Raw genomic sequence first — 26,937 nt, forward strand, 5'->3', positions numbered from 1 at the left:
ACTCCTCAATCTCAGCCCCTTCAAACAAGACTTCTCTGTGTTCATGGGTTTTATGGTATGTTAAAGAAGGACGTTTTGTGAAACGTATTCCCATATTGCCAGTCTTTCCCTGCTGCATAGAACAACATCAGCTTTGTAAAAACAGAAAACAGGGTGAAGCACAAAGATAAGCTAAAAGGACAGTGGAATTCTTTAATGGAAAGTTACCTGCTGCCTTTTTTCTTGAAAAATTTACACTCCCCCACCCCAAAAACTCACAGCATTTGAGGTGGCAGTTGTCAGTCACATATCAGGAGGTAGCAAGCTATTAAAATGGAACAAGCCATTTAAGTTGTCCGAGACTGCAAGTGTTTCATTAACTAAAAACCAATTTGGAGTATAAAAGGCAGAAAAGCAGCAAGCTTGTTTGCATTGCTAGAAGCCCAACTGTATCCAAGACTCTGTAATTAAGATTTTGCTTCAGTCCAGATAAGCATGTCCATCACTACGTGTGCAACACGGTTTGTATTTAAACAATGCGTACAAGACTATCCGCAATTTCTGGCATAATTGCAGATGTTTATCAGCTCTCTTCACCATTCCTGCAATGAATTATCCAGTCAATTGCTGACAGGTTCGTCAATGATTAATAGCTTATGAAGTTTCATTTTGGGCCCATTTTTTTCTGCCAAATCTCCCTCTGTGAACCTTATGGAAGGTGCTGAAAATCTTTTCTCATTAGATAGGGATATATAATTCAATAGCTCCTTTAGCTTCAACCCAGCGTTACTCTGTATTCTGGCTACAACTCTATACCTGACTTATACACTGAACTTTTCTATTAATATCAACGTCATTATAACCAACTTGTTCTGTAAACATTTTAGTGGTCATTGTGAACTATGTCTTAGGAAAACCAGGGAGTTAATGTTTTTGACATTACGCCACTCTGGGATCGGTGCATTTTGGATGTTAAGTTTGTCCACACATTAATGGCAAGGCACGATACACCCCACCAAATCCTTTCCTTGTTCACAGCACAGCAGCTTTGCGAACCCCGTTCTACATTCCCTGACTTGCGTGTAGCTGCTCAGCAGTGCCAGCGGGTGCTCAGCGCTGGGCGGAGCACAACAGGCTGCAAGTAGGTCCTGGGTTTAGGTAAAAAACGATGTTCTGACAGATACTTGACACTGCCTTTGTTAGGGCCACTGTGGCCTTTACAGTCAGTACTTTGATTTTGGTTTCAGTGCACAAATGGTAAAATCATTAACGGATCTTTAGATTATCTTTTTTCTCTGCTTGTTTTTAACTTTTTGGGCCATTGCTACACCTTCTGACTTTGGAAACGGGAGGCTGCAATGCCTCGCTTTTGTGTGGCAGAGGAAGCATTGCTTCCTAACACGGCTTGTTTGTGAGAAATCAGCTCTTAGAATCCTGCCCAAATGCAAACGATGGGGCTGAGCGGAGGGGCGGGACGTTAATCCCAGCACTCGGCACTGTGCAACCCGCCAGAACTGCAGGTGACTGGGAAACCCAGCGGGCGCTGGGGACGGCATGGTTTGTGCCAGGCCTGCCCGCGGGTGAGATCATCAGCACGGAATCGACAGAACTCTCTTTAGCTTTTTAAATCAATCCAACACAATGTTATGTACTAGACTGGAGCCCAAACAATCCAAACCTAATGAGCAGTCAGGATTTAACTTGGGGTTTGTTGGGTTTTTTTAATCAAATTATAGGATATGGAGATGAAAGAGGGAAGATATTTGAAGAATGGGGACAAGCTCTTAGCGAACACATTTTGGGGGAACAGCAAATATGAGGAAATTCAAGATAGATGTATTTACTTCCAAAGCATAACAGGACTAAGGCTTTATCAAGAAAGCAGCTGCTTTGCTCTCTTTGGAAGCAAAGGGTTATAATGCTTTATTGTTGCAGAGCAGTTGCATTTTGCGAGTTTGTGCTACGACTACAGACTGATTCTGGTGTGTTCAGATCTCGTGGAGAACAGAACCTGGGAGGAAGAGGCTTCATGTCCAGCACCAACCAGCACCTGGGGCTGCAGGAAGTTCCACACCAAGGGCTGGGCTGCAGCTCCGCAAACCTCATGGACACACAGACTGGCAGACATACAGCCCGACGGACCAACCTGCCATAACAACCTGCTGAACCAACCTACCACACCAACCTGCCAGACCTACAGCCTACCAGACCAACCTACCATAACAACCTGCCGAATCAACCTACCACACCAACCTGCCAGACCTACAGCCTACCAGACCAACCTGCCATAACAACCTGCCGGACCTACCGCCTGCCATACCAACTTACCATACCAACAGCCTGCCGTACCTACAACCTGCTGTACCTACAACCTGCCAGACCAACCACCTGCCAGACCTACAATTGCCATGCCGCAGCCACCCAGTTCCGTGCGGCGCTGCCAGCCGGTACATCAGGGTGGGGGCAAATAGTCAACGTAAGAGGATGGGATTCTGCACGAGGCTTTGAAAAGTTTTGCTGAACGCTACAGACAGAGGCAATAAGAACTGTAGTGAGATCTTTATTTCAATCAGCCCTTAATATTGAGAGCTGAGGAGGAACACTGAGTAGTTCTGAGCAAGCGTAGCAGAAGAAATCTGAATTGCCTCAATGTGAGTATGATGGGTTCTCTTCTGCCCTGAGGGACACAGCCAAAAATACCACCTTTGTGTGACAGAAACGTATTCCATGCTAAGAACAAAAGATGAAACTGTTTCTATTAATAAGTATTATTAAAAGATACATGACTTTCCACAATATGGTACTTCATGTATGAACTCCCCCAGTTCTGCACACAGAGCTGTTTGTATGGAGGGAGAACAATTAGGGCCACAGTAGGTAGAGAATTAAAGATGCAAATTGTAAAATACAGCGGCTCACTTTGAATGTTATTCCCAAGCGTTTCCTTTTGGGATTAAATCTGTGTGTCTATTTATAGGAACATGTTTTTTTCCTTCTGATTAGATGTAATAATCAGACTACAAGAAGACTTCTGGTGAAGAAGAGATAAAAGGGAGTGTGTGATGCTAAGTAATGATAGGTTGTTTCTGTAGTCATGGCAAGCAATGCATTTAGAATACTAATAGCTTATTGACTAATGGCTTTGTGCAATTTATAGATTATGAATAATACAAAAAACTTCCTGTAGAGGCACTTTTTACCTGGACACTAGCGTGATAATAAAAGATTAGTGGTCTGTTCAGGAGAAAACCTGTACAGTCAAATATGCAGCAATCACAGTCAAATATGCAGCAATCACATCTTTCTGAAATGTAATTAAATCAGCATATGTAGAAAGTAATTAAGAAGTAGCAATGCCAGTTGTATTTTGTGGTTGGTTTATAGTCCTTTATGGTATATGTTACTTAAAGAGGAAGTTGAAAAAAAATCTCCATGCTTTTCTCCCGCGGGTGAGCCTGATGCGCCTATGTAATCTACGTTATCTTCACAACTTTCATACCGTGGGAGGACATCAATGCATTTCAGAAACGGTTCATCTGCAGTGATGCCTCGTTGTCATCAATAACGCAAGCAGACTCTCCAAAATTTCCTAGTGGAATCATTTAATAATAATAATAAAAAATCCCTGATGGTTCAAGTCTGCTATTACTGAAGAAGATATACAACGCTAGAAATAATCCCCTGGCACAAGGTTAACTGCCATATCTAGCGTTATTTTCTGACAGAAAACTCTTGCCCACTGTCGAGCTGTATAAATAATACCACAGACAAAGCAATGCTAGGGCGAGGAGCTTTCCTCAGTCGTTTACCTCTGAACCTCCAGAAGTTAGAAACAAGATTTAAAAGCCTCAAGCGAGGAGCAGCAGAGGTGAACACCGGCCAGGCAGCAGCTGGTGCCCCGGGTGACCGTTTTTGTGAAAACCTCGCTGAAAACAGATCTCGCTCCCGATAACAAGCATGATAACCCGGGCTCTGCTCGGCACATCGTTAGCAGAGTTCCGAACGCACGAAGTGTTTTTAGTGCGAAGAGACGGGAGCGCAGGAAGCTCCCCGTGCGCCTCGGCAGCACACGGGGCACCGGGGCAGGGGCGCTGCCACCGGGACCCGCGAGTCTGCGGGATGGGATCCCGGCCCGAGGTGCCCAGGAGCTCCCGCCGGGGCAGCCCGGGGTGGCTGGCTGCGGGTTCCCGGCAGCGCCCGCAGCCCCGCAACCCCGCGGCGCTGCCTCCGCGCCCAGCAGAGCGGGGCCGGTGCGGGGCAGCTGCCCGGAGGAGCATCCCCAGCAGCGGTCGGCCGCCCCTCCGCAGCCCCCTCGCGACAAAGTTTCGGCTGGCGGGGAGGGGGCGGCCGGGGCAGCCGGAGGTGCGGCCGCCGCCGGGAGCACTGCGTCTCCCCACGGCGGGCGCGGGCGGCTTCTCCCGCGGAGGACGCCGCGGCTCCTACCTTCCAGCACCGAGCAGAGTTTGTGCAGGGCCATTGTCTCCCGGCGGGCCGCGGTGATCACCGGCGCTCCATGGCTGCGGTGCCCCCCCCAGCGAGGGCGCTGTGGCCCGCGGCTACGGCTGGACCGGCCCCCGCCCGCCCGCGGCCATGCCCGAGCCCGGAGCCGCCGCCGCGCTCGGTCCCATCAGCAGTGGGGCGCGGCGGCTCCGGCGGGGCGGCTGCCCCGGAGGGGCGGAGAGGCGGGGAGGGGCTCCCGTCAGGCGGTCTGGGCACAGCCCGGCAGCTGCCAGCCCGGCTGAAGCGGCTGCTGCTAAATGAAGCTCGTTTAAGATGTAAGGGGTGTTTGCCTGGATGAGCCGCTTGTACGCATGTGCCCGCCCCCACGGAGCCCCGCAAGGAGCCACCGCCGCAGCCGGCGGGGCCGCCGTGCTCCCCCCGCCCGGCCGGGCACCAGGCAGGGGCGGCAGCGGCCCTCGGGCAGCCCCCCTGGGGAGCCGGCGTCGCCTCGCTGGGCGCTCCGCTCGGTCTCCGCCGCGCATCGCGCCCCAGGCCACGCTCCGCGCCCGGCCGCGGGGCTTTCTCCGTCTGCGGAGGGCCCGGCGGTGCCGCCAGCGCGGCCCCCGTGTCCGCGGCGACCAGGGCGGAGCGGGCGAACCGGGCGGCCCCTTCCCGGGACACGGTGGCTGGATCCCGGCTACCCGCCTTTGTTCGGGATCTGAGTGGGGTGCTGGTGGGGTGGGAGGGAGCCGGCCCTCCCCTCCCCTCCCGTTCCTCCCCCGCTCCCCCTTTCCGTGGCAGAGCGCCCGGGCGGTGCAGCCGTGCCCGCTGCCTGCAGAGCTGCCTGCAGCTCCGGCGCCGGGGAGAGCCCATCACACGCTATTGTGCGGCTGTTGTCTGACAAGACTGACAGCTAAAATGGAGCTATTACTTTACAAGAAGTTAATAAAAAGGCGCACTTAGCCTGCTGCCTGCTCTGGCTCGCATCCCTCCGGTTATCCATCACGTCGGGTTAGCTTGTGACGGGAGATGTTAGGGAAAGGGCCCGAGGTGGGGGCAGGGATGGCAGGGAGATGACCTGGCTCACCCTCGGGAGAAGGAAGGGATTTCGGGGGGGAGAGCCCCGGTCGGCAGATCCTCCCGGACCCTTCCGAGCTGTCGGCGGAGCCGCCGATGGGCCGGGCACCGGGAGCATGGCCGGGAGAGGTTGACCTACTGACCGGCTACGCGTATAACTGAGATCGGAAGATGTTTTGGTCTGTGCGCGGAGCGTGTTGCAAAGCTTAGCGCAGCGGGCAGGGGTGGACAGAGCCCCCCGCCCCGGGCCCCCCGCCCCGGGCCGAGCTCTCATGGGCCGAGCTCAGCCGGGCCGAGCTCTCCCGCCCGGCCCCCGGGGCTGCGTTTCCCCGCTTGGGGGGCCAGGACGGCGCTTCACTCGGGCCCCGCGGTCGCGCACAGCGGTGTCACCCCGAGCTGCGGCTTCCCCCGCCGAACTCCGTTGTCTGAGCTCAGGCACTTTACGGAAGCATTTGGAAATCCACTCCATAGACCCACTAGATTTTGGAAACTGTTAATTAGATGCATAATTGCAGTTTGCGATCCTGGCTACTTGAGCATGGCCGCTCACCACACGGTTGTGGGAGGCGAAGCTCTGGTTGCCTGATGTTCTTGCGCTGTGTGCGAATGTTCAGTTCTTCCCACAACACGCAAAGGTCAGCAGATTGTGTTAGAAAAGGTCGTTGTTCGGTTCAGATTATCCGGTGACTGTTCCGAGTCAATCCTGGTGTCGGTCCCACCGATCCGTGCTCAGAGGGGCCCGGCGGGACCTCCTGGCCAAGGTCTTGAGCTTTCTGGGTATTAAAGATGCATTTCAGTGTTCTAAGAAGCTTGCTGAAGTATTAAGCTTGATGCTCTGGCAAAATCCCAAGTTACATAATTACATTATTCCGCTTACTTGAATTGTCCCTTCGATTTCGAATAGAGATGATACAGCCCTTCTCAAAGGGTAGTTTTTCCATGAATTGTTAAATAGCTGCTGCATTCCAGCAGCAGATAAAGCAATTTCTCTCTGTTCACCTCTTAACCATGTTTTTTAGTGGTGTGATGAAATGTTGAATTCCATAGTGAAAACTCCTTTATAAAGTCAAGTCCTCATTAGGTGGATCGACTTTGATTTTTCTCTTTGTTAAAGAAAATGTTTACTGTAGTAACTCAATGAAATATCTAACAGACAAAATATTTCTGCCACATCTGTGCATCCTTCACCATTTTTTGTCCTCTCTCCAAGTACATGAATGCAAAATTAAAATCTGACTATGCCTTGTGCAGATTGTTAGGAAAATTGTTTTTTTTAAATGCACAGTGTAGCTGATGGCAAAATTTGGTTCAGATATTTTTATTACTTACAATTCTCAGATCTCGAGCTGAATTTCCATTCAGGAAAATTATTTATGGTCATGTCACATGTGCTTATGTCACAAATTGTCTCACACCGAAGAAACAGACGAAAAACCTGGTAATACCTTGTGCTCAGTACAAGTTGTAGTATTAATAATTGCGAAGACCCAACGTGCTGCAGTCAGTGTAACTGGGGAGTTGAACGGCTTTGCCCCTCAGAAGGGTGAATGGAGCTACTGGGAAGTCAGGAGCTTTTCCTCTTGCTCTTTCCTGGCCACAGTGCCAGTGCGGGACACGGGCAGCAGCGCCACCTCACACGTTCGGGGCACATTCTGCCATGGTTCGCTGCGGCTGGCAGAGACGCTTCTCCCCAGGACATCCCTGTTGCTTTGTCTTGCTAGAATTCTTGCTACAGGTGGTGCTTTAAAATATTTTGTAGTAAACCAGTGTTGGGTCTGAAAAAACCTTCTGTTCCTGTTTTGGGAGGAAGGCAGAGCGCAGGCTTCCAGGGAAGACGCGTGAGGGTCGAGCCCACAGCAAGCCCGACTTACCTGAATGCTGGGGTTGTTCCGCTGCTCTGTGGGGTCATCGCGGTGATTCTGGAGCGGGAACCGTTCCCCGAGGACACGGCCCCTCTCGCTGGATGGGGTAAACACCTGCATGGACAGGTAACCACGGGGCAGTTCCAGCAGGGGCTCTGCTGCAGCTGAAGCCCCACATTGCCATTGTTAGAACCGGGTTTGCCTTCTCCCAACAGCTCCTCCTTGCAACCTTTGCTGTTCTGCCACAAGTTTTAACTTCAATGTTACCCAAAGTGTCTGCTGCTCTGGAGTAGCAGATTGTACATCACAAAAGGCCTTAGACCTGCAGGTGTTTTTACTGCATTTGAAGATACTTGTATGTTGTTTTTGAAACAGGTTGCAAAAATATAGATATCAACAGTGAATACGTAAGGAAGTTAGGAGACACATTTTAACTGTTCCCATACCTAGGTTTGTCAATAGGATTTAAGTGCATTTGCTAAATCTTAATCATATACAAGTTCTAATTAGAAAATGATAGAAGGTGCAAGTGCCTCTTAGTGTGCTAATACAAAATAGTATGCAAATATGTATAATTGACATTGTTATTTAGTACTGAGTTAAGAATACCGCAAACTTTCAAATACTCAGGAAGAATACTGATAATCTTCAGAAAGCTTACTGTGCGCTTTGCTGGTTGCCAGCAATAGTTAGACCTGAGTTAGAATATACCTACACACTTTTGTGGCTTAAGTCAGGAAATTCAGGAATTTCAAAATAAAGTTAGCACATATTTTATAACTTCTAGGGATCGTATCATAGATGGGATCACATTTTTCATGGAAGACAGGAATTAATTACAAAACTAGTGCTTTGTGGCTGATGGTTTCCCAAGTGTCAGCTGAGGCTGGTATTACTGGTGCCGCAACACAGAGATCCTGTCACCAAATGGAAGAAAAACACAGGGCTACTGAAACCCCACGGCAATAGTTCAGATTAACATCTTGAGTGCTCTGGATTTTTTGACTCATTCTTTGATTCAAAATCTTGAATTAGTAAAAATAAGAATTAGTACTATTTATTTGCAAAGTTTGAGATTATTTTAAGCATAATTGTATTTTCTGGATTAAAAAAAATCATTATTTTGATTATAAATAACTTCAAGACTAGGATGGTTAATGCTTTTACATTAACAAAACTAAGCGCTGATGATTATAACGTAGTAGAAACTTTGGGACTGACTTCTGCTGTTCTGTTTCTTTGAAAGCAGTTACAAAAGTCCTGAACTCACTCAGTGCATTTACAGGGATGACTTTTCAATGAGTCGTAGCGGATGTTTCCACTAACACTGTGTGTTATGACGGGCTCGCCACGCGATTCCTCCGTCTCTCCCGCTCCTCCCGTGCTCTACAGAATATGCCCATTAATCTGCAGCAGCAAAGTTGGGTCTTTTCTTGGGGGATTATAGTGCATTAATGATAAATCTGGTAGGAAGATTCAGTCGTAAAGCTCCTAATGGAAAATGAGAACAAAGAAAGATGGTGTTTCAGCAGCCATCTGTCAGTTGGCACGTCACCAGTGTTTTTCCATAGGTGAGATGTGGTGCTGCAGCCGTTCCAAAGGCAGGGACACGGCTGGGAAAACGCTGCATCACAACTATTTCTCACTTATCGGTTATTGTGATGATCACCTGGAACTACACTTTGTGTGTTGCCTTCTTAAACTCACCGGTAGACGGGTAACAACCCTACTCAAACCTCTTCTTGATGCTTATAGAACAGAAAACCAAAGTACGACATGAAACCTTTGACAAGAGGTTTAACAATACTTAATGCTTTCATTCAAAAAAGAGTGCATACAGTAGTGTGAGCCAAGCTACGAGTAGTTAGAATCTGTGGTAAACTTTATTAAAAGAAAACTATTAACGTACCAACAATGTATGGTATACAAAGCGATGCAATGATGCGCTACGGAGCATGCAAAACACCTTTAAGCAAAAGATACCAAGTTCATTGTTGTGTTAATTTGAGGACAGCTTAAATGTCAGCATGAGGTTATTTAGTTCCTAATTGTTTTTCTAAAAAACATAAGGAGGGTAATCTATGGTTTTTATATTGGGCTACAGCCAATGTTGCTGCCCCGGCGGCATTTTGCGTTTGGCCTTACGCTCCGCGACCATCTGACACAGACAGGACAATGTGCTGGATCCTGCTTCTCTGAGCTGGGAAACCTGTTATTGCTGTTGCTGTCGGGAGCAAATTCTATCAACGCGGTTTAAAAAGTCCCATAGCGTGAAGTGTTTATCTCAGAAATCTTACCTTTTCACGCCACTCTAAGGAAGGCGTGCAGGAAGGAAAGGTGCTGTCCCGAGTGCTCACAGGGTGTCAGGTGCAAGTCTCCTTTGCTGCAGTCTCACCAGTTCACGTTGGAAATCCCTGATAAACCCCATGGCTTGGCAGAGCGCTTCTCGGCTCTTCTCGGGACTTTCAGACGTGGTGCTGCTGTGGGGACGGGTCGGTGCTGCCGCGGGAGCAGGTGCTGAGGGTGAGTGGGGGAACAGGACCAGCTCGGCCTGGCCTGGCCATCCTGTCCTGTCCGGCCTGTCCTGTCCGTCCTGGCCTGTCCTGTCCTGTCTGTTGTGTCCTGTCTGTCCTGGCCTGGCCATCCTGGCTTGTCTGTCCTGTCCTATCTGTCCTGTCCATCCTGTCCTATCCTGTCCATCCTGGCCTGTGCTTTCTGTCCTGTCCTGAATACCTATTAAATTAAAGCATGATTATTTTGAGACTCTTCCAAGATCCGAAGCACACTGAGCAATTGCACTTTTGTCACCATTGTAAATATATGAAGTCGAGCTACTCGCCTGATGTGATTATTATATCCTCATGACACTTGGGCACAGGAGTGCACACAGATAACATACATGGCTTATTCTGACTGACCTATTATATTCTTACTTTAACCTCCATGTATCTCATCCTTTAGCAAAGAATGTTAGGGAGTCAATCCTCATTCTCCTGCCGCTCCAAAATGTTTCTTTCAAACTTGTTTAAAACCAAAACCAAACAAAAAAATCCCTGACCTTTCTTATAAATAGAATAAATAAATGAAAAGTTTCTTTCATAACGACATTAGGCCTTCCTAAAATAAATATGGTTATAGTTTACTTATGCAAACAGTTTATGTAATGCTGATACATTTTATGATTTTAATTTTTTAATGTGTTGTGTTCTCTCTAGAACTAACACACATAAATACTGCATCCACCCTGCGATGGCCACGGAGCTGCAGCGGCACTGCAGGCCGCTGGTCCATCTCCAGGCCCTGCTTCCTCTAACTATTGCACAGACGGGTTTAAACAAAGAGAAATACAGAATACTTCAGGCTGAGCACCATGGAGTACAATCAAAATAATGAATGACCACGTCATCTGGGAAACTACTCAAGCTGGATTTTCAGAAATGCAGGTTATTTTGCAGGAATGTACAAACGACAAGAGCAATTCAGGTGGTACAAAGTATTCTGCTCACTGAAACGCTACACTTTATTTACACAGCTCTTTCTATCAAATATTACTAAAGAACTGGTGGTACGTAAACAATGGTACATGCAATTTGATCCCTTTACTAAGAAAAATAAACGTACAGTTCTGTTAAATAAAGATCAAGTCCTATTATGTACAGTCTGTTAACAGAAAGGCCTTGGGAGACATTCAGGTCTAATTTTAATACTTTCCAAACAACTACCAAATAACGCAACATTTACAAATAGCACACCAGCAGTATGTCACGGTAATCATTTCACAAATCAGAAATCAGTATTGCAATTAAGCAAATGAGTAGCAGCTCCTTCAGAAATATTAAGGCATGTCACATGGCATCAAAATGGAACCGATGAGCCTCCTGCCGCTTCTCTCTGTCATCCGCTTTCTGAAAAACAATAATGAAAAAGCGCTTTGTGGATGCAGAGTGATACGGGTACAGAAGCACGTTGTCAAATGGCAGAGAACAGCTGATTTTTTCCAAGTCATTCATTTGACAAAAGGCAAAAAGCTCAGTAAAAGCCCCAGTAATTAGTTTTTAAATGTCGGCAGTTTAAAACAGTAATAATCTACTGAAAATCGGCTTCTGCTGTTAATGCTCAGCTGTTTTAGTATTTATGACCCATTCTTTTCTATTATTTCTAACAATGCTTCTTTAAAAGGAATATTTCAACAAAATGAAGAGTGTTTCCTAGTATGCATTTATTTAGTCTGCATTATAAATACGAGATGAAATTATTCTGGAGTAACTGTAACTGTCATCTGTTACACTGGAGATTATTTCAAAAAGTTTCTGTTAAATCCAAACTCAGCCAAAGATGGCAGTTCAACCTGCAATGAGCAGCACCAAGGAGGCTAAAAACGTTGCCTGGTTTGGTTTGGATGATGAGAACATGCCGTAGGATGTGCAGCTGGGACGGTGCTTGGGAAAAAGCAGCGTATTTCAACTGGACCCACAATCCACGTAATGGGTACAAACGTGTCCTCGCCATGAGCATCCCCTGCTGTCCTAACGCGGTTTCGGACTCTCAAAGCCCTTACTGAAGGAGTTTTGAACACACAGCATGAACGTTTCTAGAAAACAGGGGTTTTGTCGTGATGACCAGTATGTGTAAATCCCAGCATCAGAGAATTTAGCAAAGCAGATTTAAATGCTTTTTAGCTTGCTTATGACTTTTTTTTTTTTTTTTTTCCTATGATGTCCTGGTTTTGTTAAAAACAAGTTTCTCTTTTAGTGAATGTGCCTGTCAGCTAAAGCTTCATATGAGCTGCATTTTCCTGGAGAACCAGGTACATGTTTTGGTAAATACAGCAATGGAATGACAAGTTATTGATAAGCATGGATGGACATCTCGCCAGAGGGGCAGCGAGAAACAGGTGACCAAGAGACTGACCAACTGTGTATAACATCCCATTCACGTGATACTTCATATAAAAGTGGGAGATCACGAGGATCTTGCCCCTTTTGTCCCTTTTCCTTATGGCGACATTAGGAGAGGATCTTGCGAGTCGTCCCTGCGAACTGAGGCCGGTGACAGACTGAGTCCAGCTCCAGTTGGCTGCAGTCCAGTCCAGGACTTCGGGTGCCGGCTCTGCAGTTGCTGGGACTTTCCAGATTGGTTTTGTATATTTTGTATTATTTTCTCTATTTTATTAGTAGCATTAGTAAAACATTGTTAATGTTTCCAGCTCTCTTCTCTCTGTCCTTCTTTCCCTCCCGATCGCCTGTGCGGAGTGGGAAGCGGGGAGGAGAGGAGGTTAACAATACACCTGCCAGGGTTCTATTGTCACCCTGCAATCTAAACCCTCGACAGATGAGTAAAATTAAGGAAAGCCTTTACAGTATGCAGCTGTGTGGGCATTCAGATTCGCATCTCGGTTATCAATATACATGACAATTTAGGTAGGGTTTGGTGTGCATGCTGTGCCAGGAAAGGCTGGCGGCTGCTCAGCCTCCAGCGCGGAGATCTCGCCACACACGGTACGTGCGGCAGCAGCTCCGTTCCACTCCCTGTGGGTTTTGCTGCACTCGTGGCAGCAGCAGAGCTGTGGGGGAAGTTCAGATGTATCAGTCTGGCTGTTTGGCAGGACTTTCTCGATGTCAGGAATATTCTGAATGTCAAGACTGGTGGGAAGAGGGGAGCGCCGTACTCCCTCCCGCATTGAAATGCGTGTCACCTTCCACAAAATTTTATAGTCTCACTCAGAAAGCAATTTTCCCTCCATTTCTTGTATGCTTCCTGGCAAAATTACTGCTTCAAATTTGACAGTAACGGATACTCTAATGAATCCATCAAAACTTCTCTAGCAGTATTATCACCCATGTGTTCCCATGAGCGGGCTCAAGACCACAAAGTACGTTATGAAGAATCAGAATATGGGAATATCAAGGTCCTCAGATGAATAATGGTGCAAATTCTTCCTCGATTTATCTTTCATTTGATGTATCAAAACTAAAAACTAGTAACCGAGGTTTAAAACCTCTTCTTTTTAAATGGATCCAAATTTCTATGGCATGACAGAGCAACACACTGTCCCTGACTCCTACAGTTATTTAAACAGGATGATACTTGTATAAGAACTATTGTAGACAAACGGCTCTCACTACTTATTTGCAGAGGTGAATGTACGTGGTCTATTTTAACTGCTACATAAACCAGTGCAGCGTACAGACAAATACATCCTCTGGGGAAAGAACAGGTTGTAGCTGCCCGTACATCCCCCTTCCTTTCTTTGCTATAGGTGCTCTAGAGATCTGCAAGGGCAAACAGCATTCAGGCAGAATAGTGCTTTTATGAGAGGATCACAGGAAGAGGCAGTAAACCCAGAACAAGCTTAGAAACAAGGAACTTCGGAGTTAACTGCCAGTCATGTCAGTGAAGCACAATACAGCCTTGGTCAAGATTCGGATTTGTTCTGTACCTCAACCATTTTTCTAAAAATTGGGAAGGTAAAAATCAATAGGAGGGCACTGGAAAATTATAGGAATTAACAAAGGTTTATACAGTAGCCTGAAAATGCACAGAGTTGATCCAAATATACGTGCCTATTTTAAGCAAGATGCAGCTGTTGGGAATGAGTTTATAATATAAGCAGAACAGCACTTCAGTGCCGTGTACTTATGGGTGCGGAGTGGCTCAGCGCACTCAGTTACAATACAAGAACTACTGCACAAAGACTTACTTTAAACATTGTCATTAAATCTCCATTTCTCCAGATGGAATGATAGGTAGTTAATCCTTCCTGAACTCCAAGTGTTTGTTCTGTTGCTCTTGCTGCCGAAATGCGTTGCGGACAGCGCTGGACCCGGCGCAGTCCTGGCTCCCATCAGCAGTGTGTTCCCGTACACTCACAAACTTTGTGTTTCTTTGCTTTGTCTGGTTTATTCCCACCTTTACTGTTGTTTTGGAGACTGCATTTAACATTTTGAAGAGCAAAGACTGGCAAATACCATTTGAATATGAGGCATGCGCAAAGCCTATCTGAATGTTTAACAAGGTCATTTTATTTCCACAAGCACAAAATAACAAACAGCTCTACCATGTCAAAATGTGCAGTAATTTTATTTGACAGCTAAGATTATGGTTTGGGTATGTAGTAGCATTTATTGGCAATCCTGCCAGTTGGATATGATTGCGAACTGAGCATAGTTAAGAAAAATGGGGACGCGTTTCTTTTGTGACATGAAAGGCCGCTTTCAAAATGCTTCTCAAAATCAATGGATTTCTATACCCTGCATGTATAATTCAGACACACGGAGCAAAGCAGCCAATGTGTACACCACTGGCTCCCTATAGTCTTGAATGCTGATGTCAGTGTAATCAGCAGAGATAGAGAAAAAGGGACGCATTCCTCATTTTTAGATTACCAGCAGAACTCACTGTAAGTAAACTGAGTTTATGTGCCATTTTCCACAACAGTACTCCCTTAAACTCTGCAAAAAGGAAAGCTTAGGTATGAAACAAAACCGTCTCATTTAGTTGAGAGTAACAGCTTAATGGCAAAAGCTTAACCGTGTTGCTCTTCATTTCCTTTTTTAAGTGTCTTAGAGCTTAAATAAAAACAATGCCAATTTTTAAGCTTGCAGTAAATACTGAATTAATAATAAACACCTTCTGGGAATTAATGTAGTCTGAGTCAGAAAGTATATAGTAGAAAACTTCTCAAAAAAGCCAGTGTACAAGACCGTAGAAAATTAGGAAGTATTAAATAGTATAGAAAATATAGAAAAAATGTAGTTAATTAAGCTTACCTTTTCTTGCCAGTGTAATATGCCAATTATAGCCAGGATGAAAACACAGACACCAATTAAGGCTATAGCTGTTAGCAGCACAATGTTACTCGGGGTCAGATACAGTTTGGCACTCCAGCTGTCCAACAGAAGAAAATCCACGGAAACATTAATATCTTCCATTAGGAAGCAGAAATCAGATTTAACATATAAAGATGAAATGAACCTGCTAGTATAAGGCAGGTAATGACCTGGTCTACAGAAACTAGTGCCTATTCCTAGAGAATGAGGCTTAATGGTGTTTACTTGGAAATATATGATTTAACACAATTGCATTCAGGGGCTCCCGCTGGCCGTGCAGCTCAGCCCCAGGTTCACCCAGGGCCAGCTGCAGCTGTGGGCAGCAGAACCAGCTGATGATGGGAGGAGAATGGCAGGAGCAACAAAATGAAGCACATTAAGGACTTCTGGAAGACATTGCTCGAACACTGTGGCATCCCGAGGCCCAGGGAACACCTTTTGTAGCCCAGCTCCTACCAGTGGCAGCACTGAGGCCTCGCATGGAACATCATCTCCATCTTAAAAGAGCCTATCCATTTAAGCAGTGTTCAGTAGGAAATCTGATTTCTTCTGGGGATTCTATCCTCTGCTGTTCTACAGTGTCCATAAACTTACTTTATAGGCAAGCAAAAATAGATGAAGGATGGCAGAAAAATTTCTGCATAACACATACCTTTAAGTACCTCAAGACAAAAAGTAAATTTTCTTGATCTGGCACATGTTATTACTGCGGTTGTTAATTAGCAACCCAAGTGGCACATCACTTCTCAACTGATATTTGTCCTATAGTAAAATTAACTGCTGAAACTGATGCCAGAATCATTTCTGCATGATAAATGCAACTGACCTCACTAGTAGATCAAGCGGCAAAGAGCAGCTGGAATATGCGACTAATGTTTTCTCTAATAGCAAAGAGAGAAAAGTGCTCTTTCCGTGGTAAACATTTTAATTGCAAAATGAACTCGGTATTCAAGCTCTTGTGTAACCAACCCATTCACCTCTGCTTAAAGAGAAACATTCATACCTGTGGCAGCAGACAGCACATTCGCAGGGGCGGAACTAAAGCTTTGAGATGTAAGTAGCCAGAAATTGCATGTTTGCTGAAACAAAACCACTTGCTTCAATCATTGCCGTCCTTGCAATTTGTCAACAAGAATGTGGGTAAATCCAGCAAATATGTTACTGTTCACAGGAGCTGAGCTGGCGATAGATCTTCATTGTTTGTATGAGCTGGTAACAGACTGTGATAGTCTCTGGGCACGGGGTCTGTGCACAGTGCTCTGCCGAGCCCCCTCCGCACAACTCACCTCCCCTGCGAGGGACTATTTGTAAACATACACCTAATGCCTAGTTTAAGCTCTGTATTAATGGGATTTTGCGAAGTGCAAATCAAAATGAAGTTACCTTCGAGGAACGTTATGAGGATAGGGGATGACTATCAGCTGGGAGTTGGGTATGATAGCTGTCCATTCTTGTTTTCTTATGGACTGAAAGAAAACCAAAGGCTATGTCAATTCTTAACAAACCAACTTAAAAGCAAAGGAATTCTCTCTTGAAACATACAAAAGGAGAAACAAGAAAACAGTTGCTTTTTTAAAAGGATTTTAAATATATGTGATTATTCCCTCATGTTTGTACAAACCTTTTATTCTGAAAGCTCAAAGTGCTTTCAAAAAAAAAAAAGTAAAAAGCAAAGTCACTATTTCTGACATGAAACACAGCGTCTGCTTAAAAAGTACAAAGCAATAACATAATAGGGAAAGAAGAAAAGCACTAACACTACAAAGGAGGCAGGCAAAGCAATTATCCAAATCAGGATTTGGTCAGTAAGCTAATTCAAATACCTCGCTTTTTGAAGTAGCACCATCAGATCTTTGAAGATTGCAAATGGTCAGGACCCTACTTTAATGTTTCATCTGCAGATTAGATAAACACGGTAATCTCCACCTTCCATCTCACTGATCATGGTTTTATCAGCAAGGCAGAAAGGATTATGCGAGGCAAGCGTTACAGCTGAGACCATGAGACCTAATACACACTTACCATACAAACAAGCACTAGATATCTGTGCCAGCATTTACAGACACCTTCAGTCATCTTGGTGTCCTAGTGTTGGCTTTGGAGCTCATACACCCCAAAAACCAGGCATACAAAGTTCTTTTTGGCAAACTTCTCTGTATTCAAGCTTATTGTTTTATATTCTTCTGAAAAAAACAAACCAATGTCCCTAGCAGTGTTTCCATCCAAACTCTGCCAGGAAAGGTAACACCATAAACATTAGCTGGGCGATCTGAAACCTCCACTGACCTTTTCTCCCAAAGGCCGAGGAATGCCCACGTAGAGGTGGTCGAGGAAGTTGGCGCTGCGTCCCAAGCCCAGCACGTTGTAGGGCAGCTGGAGGGCGAAGTGTGCGGACTGGCTGAGCTGGCCCGCTGCGGACAGAGGGACAAGGAGCCCACGTCAGTATCCCAGGAGAAAACCACACTACCCCAAACCCACCCACTTGCTACACAAATGCACCTTTCAGAGGCAGCAATAAAAAATGCTGGAAAGATTTTAACCAACCGCATGGTAATTTAGTTCTTAAAGGCTCAGTTCCACATTTTCAAACGACTCGCAGGCACTCACTTGGAGAACAGCTTAAATGCTTTACATTTCTAGGTAAGAGATTCTTCTGAGCACCATTTCCATGTTAACTTGAATCTACTGTTTGTTACAAGTTGAGAAGAAATCAGCTATCCACATTTATTTTGATATGAGCAGTGCCAAGTCTGTTGCCCCCTTGATTTACAAGCTCAGACTCAGCACGTGAAGGTTCATTTAAATACTTATTAGCGTTAATTGGTAACTACCAGTTTTTCTTGTGTCACAAAATTTGCAAAGTAAATTCTCATGCACAAATTCTAAACTAACAAATGGATTTAATGAAAACAGGATTATAGTGGTTGCAAGTTAGGTCCTGGTGAGAGCATGTTGTAATAATGTAATGATTGAAGGAGGGACTGTAGGGGAAAAATAACATTCTTTGTTTCTTGAAAAGGCAGCAGGGAAACAAACAAGTGTTGCGGTTCTCAACAGGTTCACTTACATCCCATTTCCAAAGTATCCAATTATTCCATTTAAATGAAAACCTTGTAATCTTTTGATTTCTGGCAAATTGATTCAGATCCTATGTAGATCCTTTGTTCATCCTCTAGAAAGCCTCTTAGTAAGTGACCTGGTTCCACAGCAGGAATCATATCAGCAGCTCGTCAGCATCGTGGTGAATTCAGCCCTTCACCAGATCAACAGAATCGAGTTCAAGGAACACCCGACAACCACAAGCAGGCTTAGGTCATCATTAGAAACAGTTTTTTACAAAGACATGATGTACGGTCAGTATTTTTTAAGTGTTGGATTTTTCTCTGCTTTGACATTGGACAGATTATGCCTGAAATTGGTCATTGTAAGTTAAGCGATAAAACGTGACAGAGTGTGAATGTGAATTCCCATTCTGCGATGACTCGGCAGCCAGCTCTGTCCTCCCTCTGCACACTCCCCTCCACGGCCCAGCTTGGAGCCGCTTTGTGCTCCAGCTCCGGGCCGGTGGCTGCACGGGTCACACTGTGTCTGCCACGGCTGGGGAACCTCCAACCACCAACTACACCTTTGGGAAACACCAAACATCCTGGGGGTCCTGGGGACAGCAGGGTGACCATGAGCCAGCACTGGGCCCTTGTGGCCAGGAAGCCAATGGGACCTGGGGTGGGTTGGAAGGGGGTGGTCAGTAGGTCAGAGAGGTTCTCCTGCCCCTCTGCTCTGCCCTGGGGAGACCACACCTGGAATCTTGTGTCCAGCTGTGGCCCCTCAGTTCCAGCAGGACAGGGAACTGCTGCAGAGAGTCCAGCGCAGCCACCAAGATGCTGCAGGGAGTGGAGCATCTCCCGTGTGAGGAAAGGCTGAGGGAGCTGGGGCTCTGGAGCTGGACAAGAGGAGACTGAGGGGGGACTCATTGCTGGGGATCCATATGGAAAGGGGGAGTGTCAGGAGGATGGAGCCAGGCTCTGCTGGTGACAACCAGGGACAGGACAAGGGGCAATGGGTGCAAACTGGAACACAGGAGGTTCCACTTAAATCTGAGAAGAAACTTGTTGGGGTGAGGGTGTCAGAGCCTGGCCCAGGCTGCCCAGGGGCTTGTGGAGTCTCCTTCTGTGCAGACATTCCAACCCGCCTGGACACCTTCCTGTGTAACCTCATCTGGGTGTTCCTGCTCCATGGGGGGATTGCACTGGATGAGCTTTCCAGGGCCCTTCCAGTCCCTGACATCCTGGGATTCTGTGATCCTTTTGAGATCAAACAGAACCCAGGTCCCATTGTAGGCTCCTGGAGATGAATGCGGGCACACGGCCGCCCCTGATCACCAGCAGCAAGCCCAGGGATCCTCTGGGAGCCACTGTCCAGAGCATCAAAGCTCCGAGAGATGACATCTACTCGCAGAAGCTCCTCAGCTTTTGCATCTTGTTATGGTGGACAAGCTTCCTCGTACGTGGGATGACGATAACTTTGAACCCGTATTCAATACAATAATTACACTCTCAGACACACGGTGTGACCTGTGGGCTGTCCTGTGCAGGGACAGCAATTGGACTCCATGATTCTTGTGGGTCCTTCCAGCTCAGGCCATTCTGTGATTCTATGACCCAACGTTCTGCTTCTCTGAACAGCATCTCTCTGGGTAGCAGCTTGCCATGTCAGACTTGTTTTGAGATGGGCCGGTTTAGTCATGAAGTAAATATCCTGCATTACGGTAGCTTTAGAGCTATGATAATTTCATTTAAACCGGCAAGATACATGTCAGCTAAATACACTTAGATGAGATCTGAAAAATCAGCTTGATGCCATTTCCTTTTTATTAAGCTAAAAGGCTATTAGCCAAAAGAAACAACAACAGCTCTAAAGATTGACATTTACTTTTTCTCCACGCAGAAAGCAGAGGTGGCAATATTTAAAGTGGATTTGCAGTTCCCTGCTCTGCTGGGAGGTCAATGTCCTGTGTCACCGCTCGGGAATCCCCAGCTCAGGGCATTGGGGGCTTTGCTCTCACAATGGGCAATTTTCCAGTAAATGGAGGTAACAGGACAGGACTAGAGCCTGGCGTCTGTCCCCACTTTGTCACTGACTGTCCCCACTTTGTCACCAGCTGCTCATACACCTTCTTGGCTAAATTGCTCAATCTCTAGGTCTCAATTGCCAACTCTAAAATTTGAGTATTTCAGAATAAGTACATAATATCTGAAAGCACTGGTTATCCATAGAAAAGTAGCAAGGAACAAAAGCGGGCCTATTAAATTTGACTTAGTTATAAAGCCAAACAAGTTATGAATTACTTGAGCATGCTACAACATCATAAAACATTTTATTTAAAAAATTGCTTCACTAACGCTGAATTTGGAGGGACTTGTCCCAAAAGAAGAAGATTCTGCTGTAATATTTAACATCGAAAAGCTTATAGAATGACTTTTGAGTGAAATATTTGGGATTATGAGGAGACAGCAACTGAGATCTCCCTTTTTCTTTCACCATACAAATGGAATAAATGTCAGCTAAATTAAAGGAAATGAAAGAAAAAGTCATACCCGGTGTGCAGTCAGCCCTGAAGAGGTTAGAGAGTCAGATATTGCAGCCAGTATTCCTAAAAGCATTGAATAATTTAATGGCTACTAACACTGGTTCTCATGCCTACTAAGATAAGGATAACGAAATGCTTCAGGATGTAAATAGATCATTTGCAAAGGTCAGAAAGGAATGCTTGCTTCTACATAGCAAGCAGAAAATGTGCAATACCTTTTATTTATTTGCCTTTAAATCTGGGAGATAGCAGCTGAGCGGACGCGGGATGACAGTGTATCGAAGGTTCCAGCTGCCTTCAAAGCTGAACTACAAACAGATCTTTGAGTCTATTTCTCGCTTTACTCCACCTATATCTGTCATCTGTTCCATGAGAGTTTGATGGTTACTCAAATGTTCCACTTAGAATTGCAAACAAATAATTAAGAATGACAAGATGAACATCTGTGAAACATAAAAACCTTGAACAAAGATGAAAAATAAAAAGAACAATTACAGAGAGGACTGCTAACAGTTTATTGTAATTTCTGAAGCTCTCAGTCACTGGTAATTAATTTACTTAGGAAAGTTATTAAAATTTAATTTAAATAGCAACCCCAGCTATTTGCTCTGTTGTAAAACTGTTGTAAGTGGTTTTTTACTTGTTGCAAGAAGATTTGAAAGTATCATTCCATGTCTGGGCAGGAAGGTGGGTTCAGTTCTCACCCCAACTGGGCTTCAAGCTTCAGAAATCTCTGCAAGAGGCAGAAAGTGGCTGTTGCTTCACAGCTTCTTTTGCTCCATCCGCAGAACTGTTACTATAAACAGGAATTACCAAACCTTACCCTGTCCATGCTGTACATTATTACTTTTAAATACTACTTTAAACACTATTAAACACTATGTCTTTATGCTTTATGCTTCTCGCTTTCAAAGGGTTATTTGGAAGCACCCATACCATGGGCTATGCTGTGAACATAGCTGTTGGTGGTTATATTTTTGTTTAAAATCATTAAGTCACTACACTGATTGCTTCAAAAACCTTGGGCAGAGTAAGAAACCTCAGCATTTTAAGCCACGGTTTTGAGTGGTTTCCGCCTGTCAGAGACTACGTGTTTAACAAACAGCTAATGATCCTGGGCAGCCAAACCTTACAACGTTAGAGTTTGCTGGCCAGGAGTCCTTCTGAACATCTCACAATCAAGCCCCTTAGTTTTGAAGTATGGCATAATAAACTTGATGCAACACATATCATTAACCTTTCCAAAGTCCTGTCTGAAGAACAGAATGCTGTGGTGTCTATGACACATACAGCACTTGTTTCTATGTTTCGGGACGTCCTCAAACCCCATCGCAGGTGACCCGACCCAGGCAGTGCATGGACTTCGGTTGTCCCGAAGGGAAGGGGATTGTGTTCGCATGTGGAATCAAATCTCTCTGTTGTTTCTTGAAATAGAACTGATAATGTGTGATACTGGATTTACAAACCCACATAAATAGATACACACCACTGATACTGTTAAGTTGACTTAAATAAGCTTATTTTGTGGCATAATACAGTAGAACACACAAGATCATGGCACAGAGCTGAAAGACTAATGGAAATGGAAACAGAAACTCAGGTTTCAAACCTGTGGTCTCCTGAAGCACCATTCTTTTAATTTTTTAAAATTATTATTTTCTTGATGAAATATAATTCACTTTTGAGTAGTCCATTAAAGCCACCCAGATTAATTCAAAATACAGTAATAATAGTTAGGTTTTCAAAAGTCCCCCCAGTTCAATATATTAGAGGACTGAATAGCAAGATGTATTTTCATAAATACAAATGTTATGTCATTATTTCTTCCAGTTACTGTATTTTCCTCTAATTTGCAAAATGATGCATTTATCAGAAGCTATAACACATTCACCAAAATACTAACTGAAGATATTTGTGAAGCATGAAACAACTTGTCAAGAAAACGCCAAAATGTAACAGAATTAGAAAATACAGCAAGGAGTTGCTTTGGTTTGGACATCCAGTCTCTATACCTGGTCAAAACCCTTTTCATGGTGTAAAACACAGTATTGGAGCTATAGCCTGTAGTCACAGACCGGCAGCTCAATTCTTCTGTACCATCATCTGCCTCAACACTGCGTTCGCCACAGGAAACACTGCTTTCCTATGGATTAGATGTGCATATGCATCCTAGAAAAACCTCGAGTTATTCCCAAAAACTACATGCAGAAGCTGCAGAAATTGCTGCGGAGCTGTGAACAACACGCGTGGAACAGCTGGAGTCAGACAGAGCCGCGTCAAGAACTGGGTAAAACTCCCCCGTGAACGTGCCTGGTTGGAACACTACGGGGACATTGACTTCACAGGGATTATCAGAATTGTGCTACATTGCACACCAAAGTGTTTCCCCAGCTTTGGAGCCGGCAGCTCCTTATTTTGTTTGAAAATATGCCAGAGCCACTTACTGCAAAAAAAAGGAAAAATATAACTGATAATAATGAAATACCTGTGTAGCATGCATAGGAATTTACAAAGTAGCTTTCAAGAAAAAAACAAAAAACAACAATTCTAAACTTGAAAGCTTTTTAGAAAGATGGACAATGCCATTTCCTTGGCTTTAGTTGAAAGCTCTGCTCCAGTTCCCTTATGACTGCCTTGGGGCTGCAGGTCACTGGCTGGAAAAGAACAGATAGTGGAGCAAGAGCTTTGTTCTGCTTAAAATTATGCACTGAAAGTGCATACCTGCAACTCTGGTACCTATTACCTGTAGTGCTGCTAACACTGGGATACTTCTCCAAGCCCAGACTCCAGATCTGATGCATTACATGAGAAGATGTGTTTTCATTAAGAATAACTTTATACCATAAAATTACAGAAATCCAATTAGAAACTCTTAAAAATCCCAACCAAACAATAAAATGGAGGAAAGCTGTTTGACATGTAATGCCTAAACATTTGAAGTTTGGTTAATATTTCATGCAATATTCCAAGTTCAAGTCAGTTTCCTAAGCAAAACAGAGTTATAAAGAAAAACATCCCAGCAGGATATCGCCACCTGCAGCAACCAGAAAATCCCTTTAACAGAATCCAGCTATTCAATTATTAAATGATTGCAGCTTGTGCCATGAAAACACTCTTTGAATCACAGAATAGTTTGTGCTGAAGGGCCTCCCCAGCTCCCCAGTGCCCCCTGCCATGAGCAGGGACATCTTCACCAGCTCAGGTTGCTCAGAGCCCCGTCCAGCCTGGCCTGGGATGTCTCCAGGGATGGTTCATCCACCACCTCTCTGGCCAACCTGGGCCAGGCTCTCACCACCCTCAGGGACAACAATTTCTTCCTCGTGTTCAGCCTGAATCTCCCTCCTTTAGTTTAAACCATCACCCCTTGTCCTGTCACAACAGGTCCTGCTGAAAAGTCTGTCTCCATCTTTCTTATGGGCCCCTTTTAAGTCCAGAAATGCTGCGCTAAGGTCTCCCCGCAGCTTCTCTTCTCCAGCTGAACACCCCAACTCTCTCACCTGTCCCCAGCAGAGCTGTTCCAGCCTCGGTTCATTCCTGTGGCTTCTCTGGCCCCACTCCAGCAGGTCCATGTGTGTCTGTGCTGAGGACCCAGAGCTGGACCAGCAGGGGGTCTCACAGGGCATGGCAGAGGGGCAGGATCCCCTCTCTCTACCTGCTGCCTATGCTTCTGGTTATGTGGCCCAAGATACAATTCGCTTCTGGGCTGCAAGCGCACATGGCTGCGTCATGACCAATCTTTTCATTGACACATCCCCAAGTCCTTCTCCGCAGGGCTGCTCTCCACCTCTTCTTCCCCAGCCTGGATTGATACCAGGGGTTGTCCAACTCAGGTGCAGGACCTTTCATGTGGCCTTGTTGAACCTCACCAAGTTTGCACAGCCCTACTTCTGGAGCTTGTCCAGGTCCCTCTGGATGGATCCTGTCCCTCAGGTGTGTCACCTGAACCACTCGGCTTGGTGTGATCCGTGAACCTGCTGAAAGTGCACTTGATCCCACTGTCTCTGTTGTTGATGAAGATGTTAAACGATGCTGGTCCCAGTACAGACCCCTGAGGGACACCACTTGTCACTGGTGTCCATCCAGACACTGAGCCATTGACCACCAATCTTTGGGTGTGATCATCCAGCCAGTTCCTCCTCCACTGAACAGCCTACCCATCAAATCCATATCTCTCCGGTTTAGAGAGAAGGATGTTATGGGGACAGACGACATCCATAGCCCTTCCTTCGTCCACTGAGGTAGTTACTCCATTGTACAAGGCCACGAGGATGGTCAGGCAGGACTTGCCCTCAGTGAAGCCGTGCTGGTTGTCTTGAATCCCATCCCTGTCCTCCATGTACCTCAGCACGGTTTCTACAGGATCTATTCCATGATCTTCCCAGGCACAGGGTGAGGCTGACAGATAAGTAGTTCCTGGGTTCCTCCTTTCTCCCCTTTTTAATGTTTCCCTTTTTCCCACCACCAGGACTTCACCTGACTGCCAGGACTTCTCAGATATCATGGAGAGTGGCCAGGCAACCGCATCAGCCAGTTCCCTCAGGACTCTGGGATGCAGCTCGTCAGGGTCCATGGACTGATGTGTGTTCAGGTTCCTCAACTGGTCACAAACCTCATCCTCCTTCTATATAGTGGAATTCCACGTAATGAATCCTGCAATGTCAAATGGCTATTGAAATTAAGCTTATTTTGCTTTTGTCTGGTACATATTGCAATGTTTATGTTTAAATTCTTTACCGTAATAGCTGCTAGACATTTGTCTTCACCTCACAATCCAATTTAGTTAAACAGCATGAGAACTCAATGCAACAACAGGGAAGAGTAAGCACATTGCAAAACACCTGACGGGCACAACTTCATAGCGTGTGAAAGGTCATTGTGCCTCGGCAGGTTGGAAACAAAGCCAAGCAAAACCAAAGAGCTCCGCAGTGAGCCTTGCAAAGGCTATCGGTCCAGACAGCTTCAGTCAGACAGACGCTTAAAGAAATCATGATTTGATCCATACGGGCGATTCAATTAATCTATTCATATGATAATATTATGCCTTGATCTTTGAGTAAACCTGAAGCATTTATTGTTCTGCTGTTCCTGGCCCAAAGGATTAATATTTTTCATAGATACAAACTGCAACTATTACCTGATTTAGTTCAAACTATATCGGCATATTTTTACTTTAAGAGAGAAAATTAAGATGCCCATAGCACGGACTGAAACACAGAAGATATTCTTCCATTTCAAATGGAAGTGAGAAAATGAAACAGAACATCAACCCAACGCTCCAGCCAGGGTGGGCCTGGCTTGCAGGGCTCAGCTTATACATATAACACATAATATATCAAAAAAGAGAGCACAAGAAGGGCTCGGATGTTACACAGGAGAGGGAGAAAGCAAGCAGGGAGACAGAACAACGGGGTTGTGGTGAAAGGGGAGGGGGCATCAGAAGGAAAAGCCGGGTAAAAAGCTGCTCATAGCTCCAGGCAGCCCGATGGTCCCAGGGCTGCCTCGCCAGGACAGCCCGGCAACGACCGTGGGACGTCGCAAGGACAGGTATGAAACGCCTGTCCTGTGCTGGGGCTACAACACGAAACCGTTCTTGCGTGGTTTCTGAAAACATTTCGGTAAATGAACAGCCGCCCAGTATTAAAGTATCTGATCTTATTCTTGTTCTGGGTCCACAAGGACATTAGTTCTAAGAAAATCAGTTTGTCTTGGTAACAAATGAAACCAAGCACAGCAAGCAGATACAGCTTCTCAAGAAAACACAGAGGATCGCTACTGAGACCTGCTCCAGCTTGCAAAAATGACACGTGTGCATTTGAGCCCCGATCCGAACTGTTCCCAAGTAGAGCCTGCGGCTGTTGCTGCAGCAGTCTGACTGGCACCGCTCACTGCGCACAATTCTATTCAAAACTCAGATGATTTAGTAAGGTAAGAGAGCTCAACAACTTGCATTTGGTCAGCTTTACTAAACCCATGTATCCTCTCCCTCCCTGTCCCAGTTCACTCTGTGCTCGGCTCTAGATATTCTACTCAATGCTATGCTTCGCTGCTTACAGGATTCAGCTGAAAACCACCATGTTACGACGACAGACGCCAATAAAAGCCTGGAAATGCAGATGTAGAGCTGAAAATCCACACTGACACTTAACTGGGAGGTGTCCTTAAA

At 45.5% G+C, this 26,937-nt stretch overlaps 2 protein-coding genes across 5 annotated transcripts in view; both read right to left on the reverse strand.

Annotated features, from left to right (window-relative positions):
• The window catches only part of NETO2 (neuropilin and tolloid like 2), a gene marked incomplete at both ends in the record, with an annotated part of 30,030 nt that extends 25,574 nt beyond the window's left edge, over positions 1-4,456 (reverse strand). For both annotated transcript variants that reach the window (XM_080351908.1, XM_080351907.1), the window contains one exon: positions 4,423-4,456. In XM_080351908.1, the coding sequence (XP_080208034.1) occupies positions 4,423-4,456 (34 nt within the window). The remainder of the gene's footprint in view (positions 1-4,422) is intronic.
• A 5,963-nt stretch (positions 4,457-10,419) lies between these two features.
• Positions 10,420-26,937, reverse strand: part of ITFG1 (integrin alpha FG-GAP repeat containing 1) — an 87,749-nt gene continuing 71,231 nt past the window's right edge. For all 3 annotated transcript variants that reach the window (XM_080351892.1, XM_080351894.1, XM_080351893.1), the window contains exons 15-18: positions 17,474-17,598; positions 16,571-16,653; positions 15,128-15,245; positions 10,420-11,263 (exon numbers count right to left, since the gene is read on the reverse strand). In XM_080351892.1, coding sequence (XP_080208018.1) covers positions 11,204-11,263; positions 15,128-15,245; positions 16,571-16,653; positions 17,474-17,598 — 386 coding nt within the window. In that variant the 3' untranslated portion in view covers positions 10,420-11,203. The remainder of the gene's footprint in view (positions 11,264-15,127; positions 15,246-16,570; positions 16,654-17,473; positions 17,599-26,937) is intronic.

The sequence above is a fragment of the Nesoenas mayeri genome (assembly GCF_963082525.1).
Source record: "Nesoenas mayeri genome assembly, chromosome: 12".
NCBI classification, from domain to species: Eukaryota; Metazoa; Chordata; class Aves; order Columbiformes; family Columbidae; genus Nesoenas; species Nesoenas mayeri.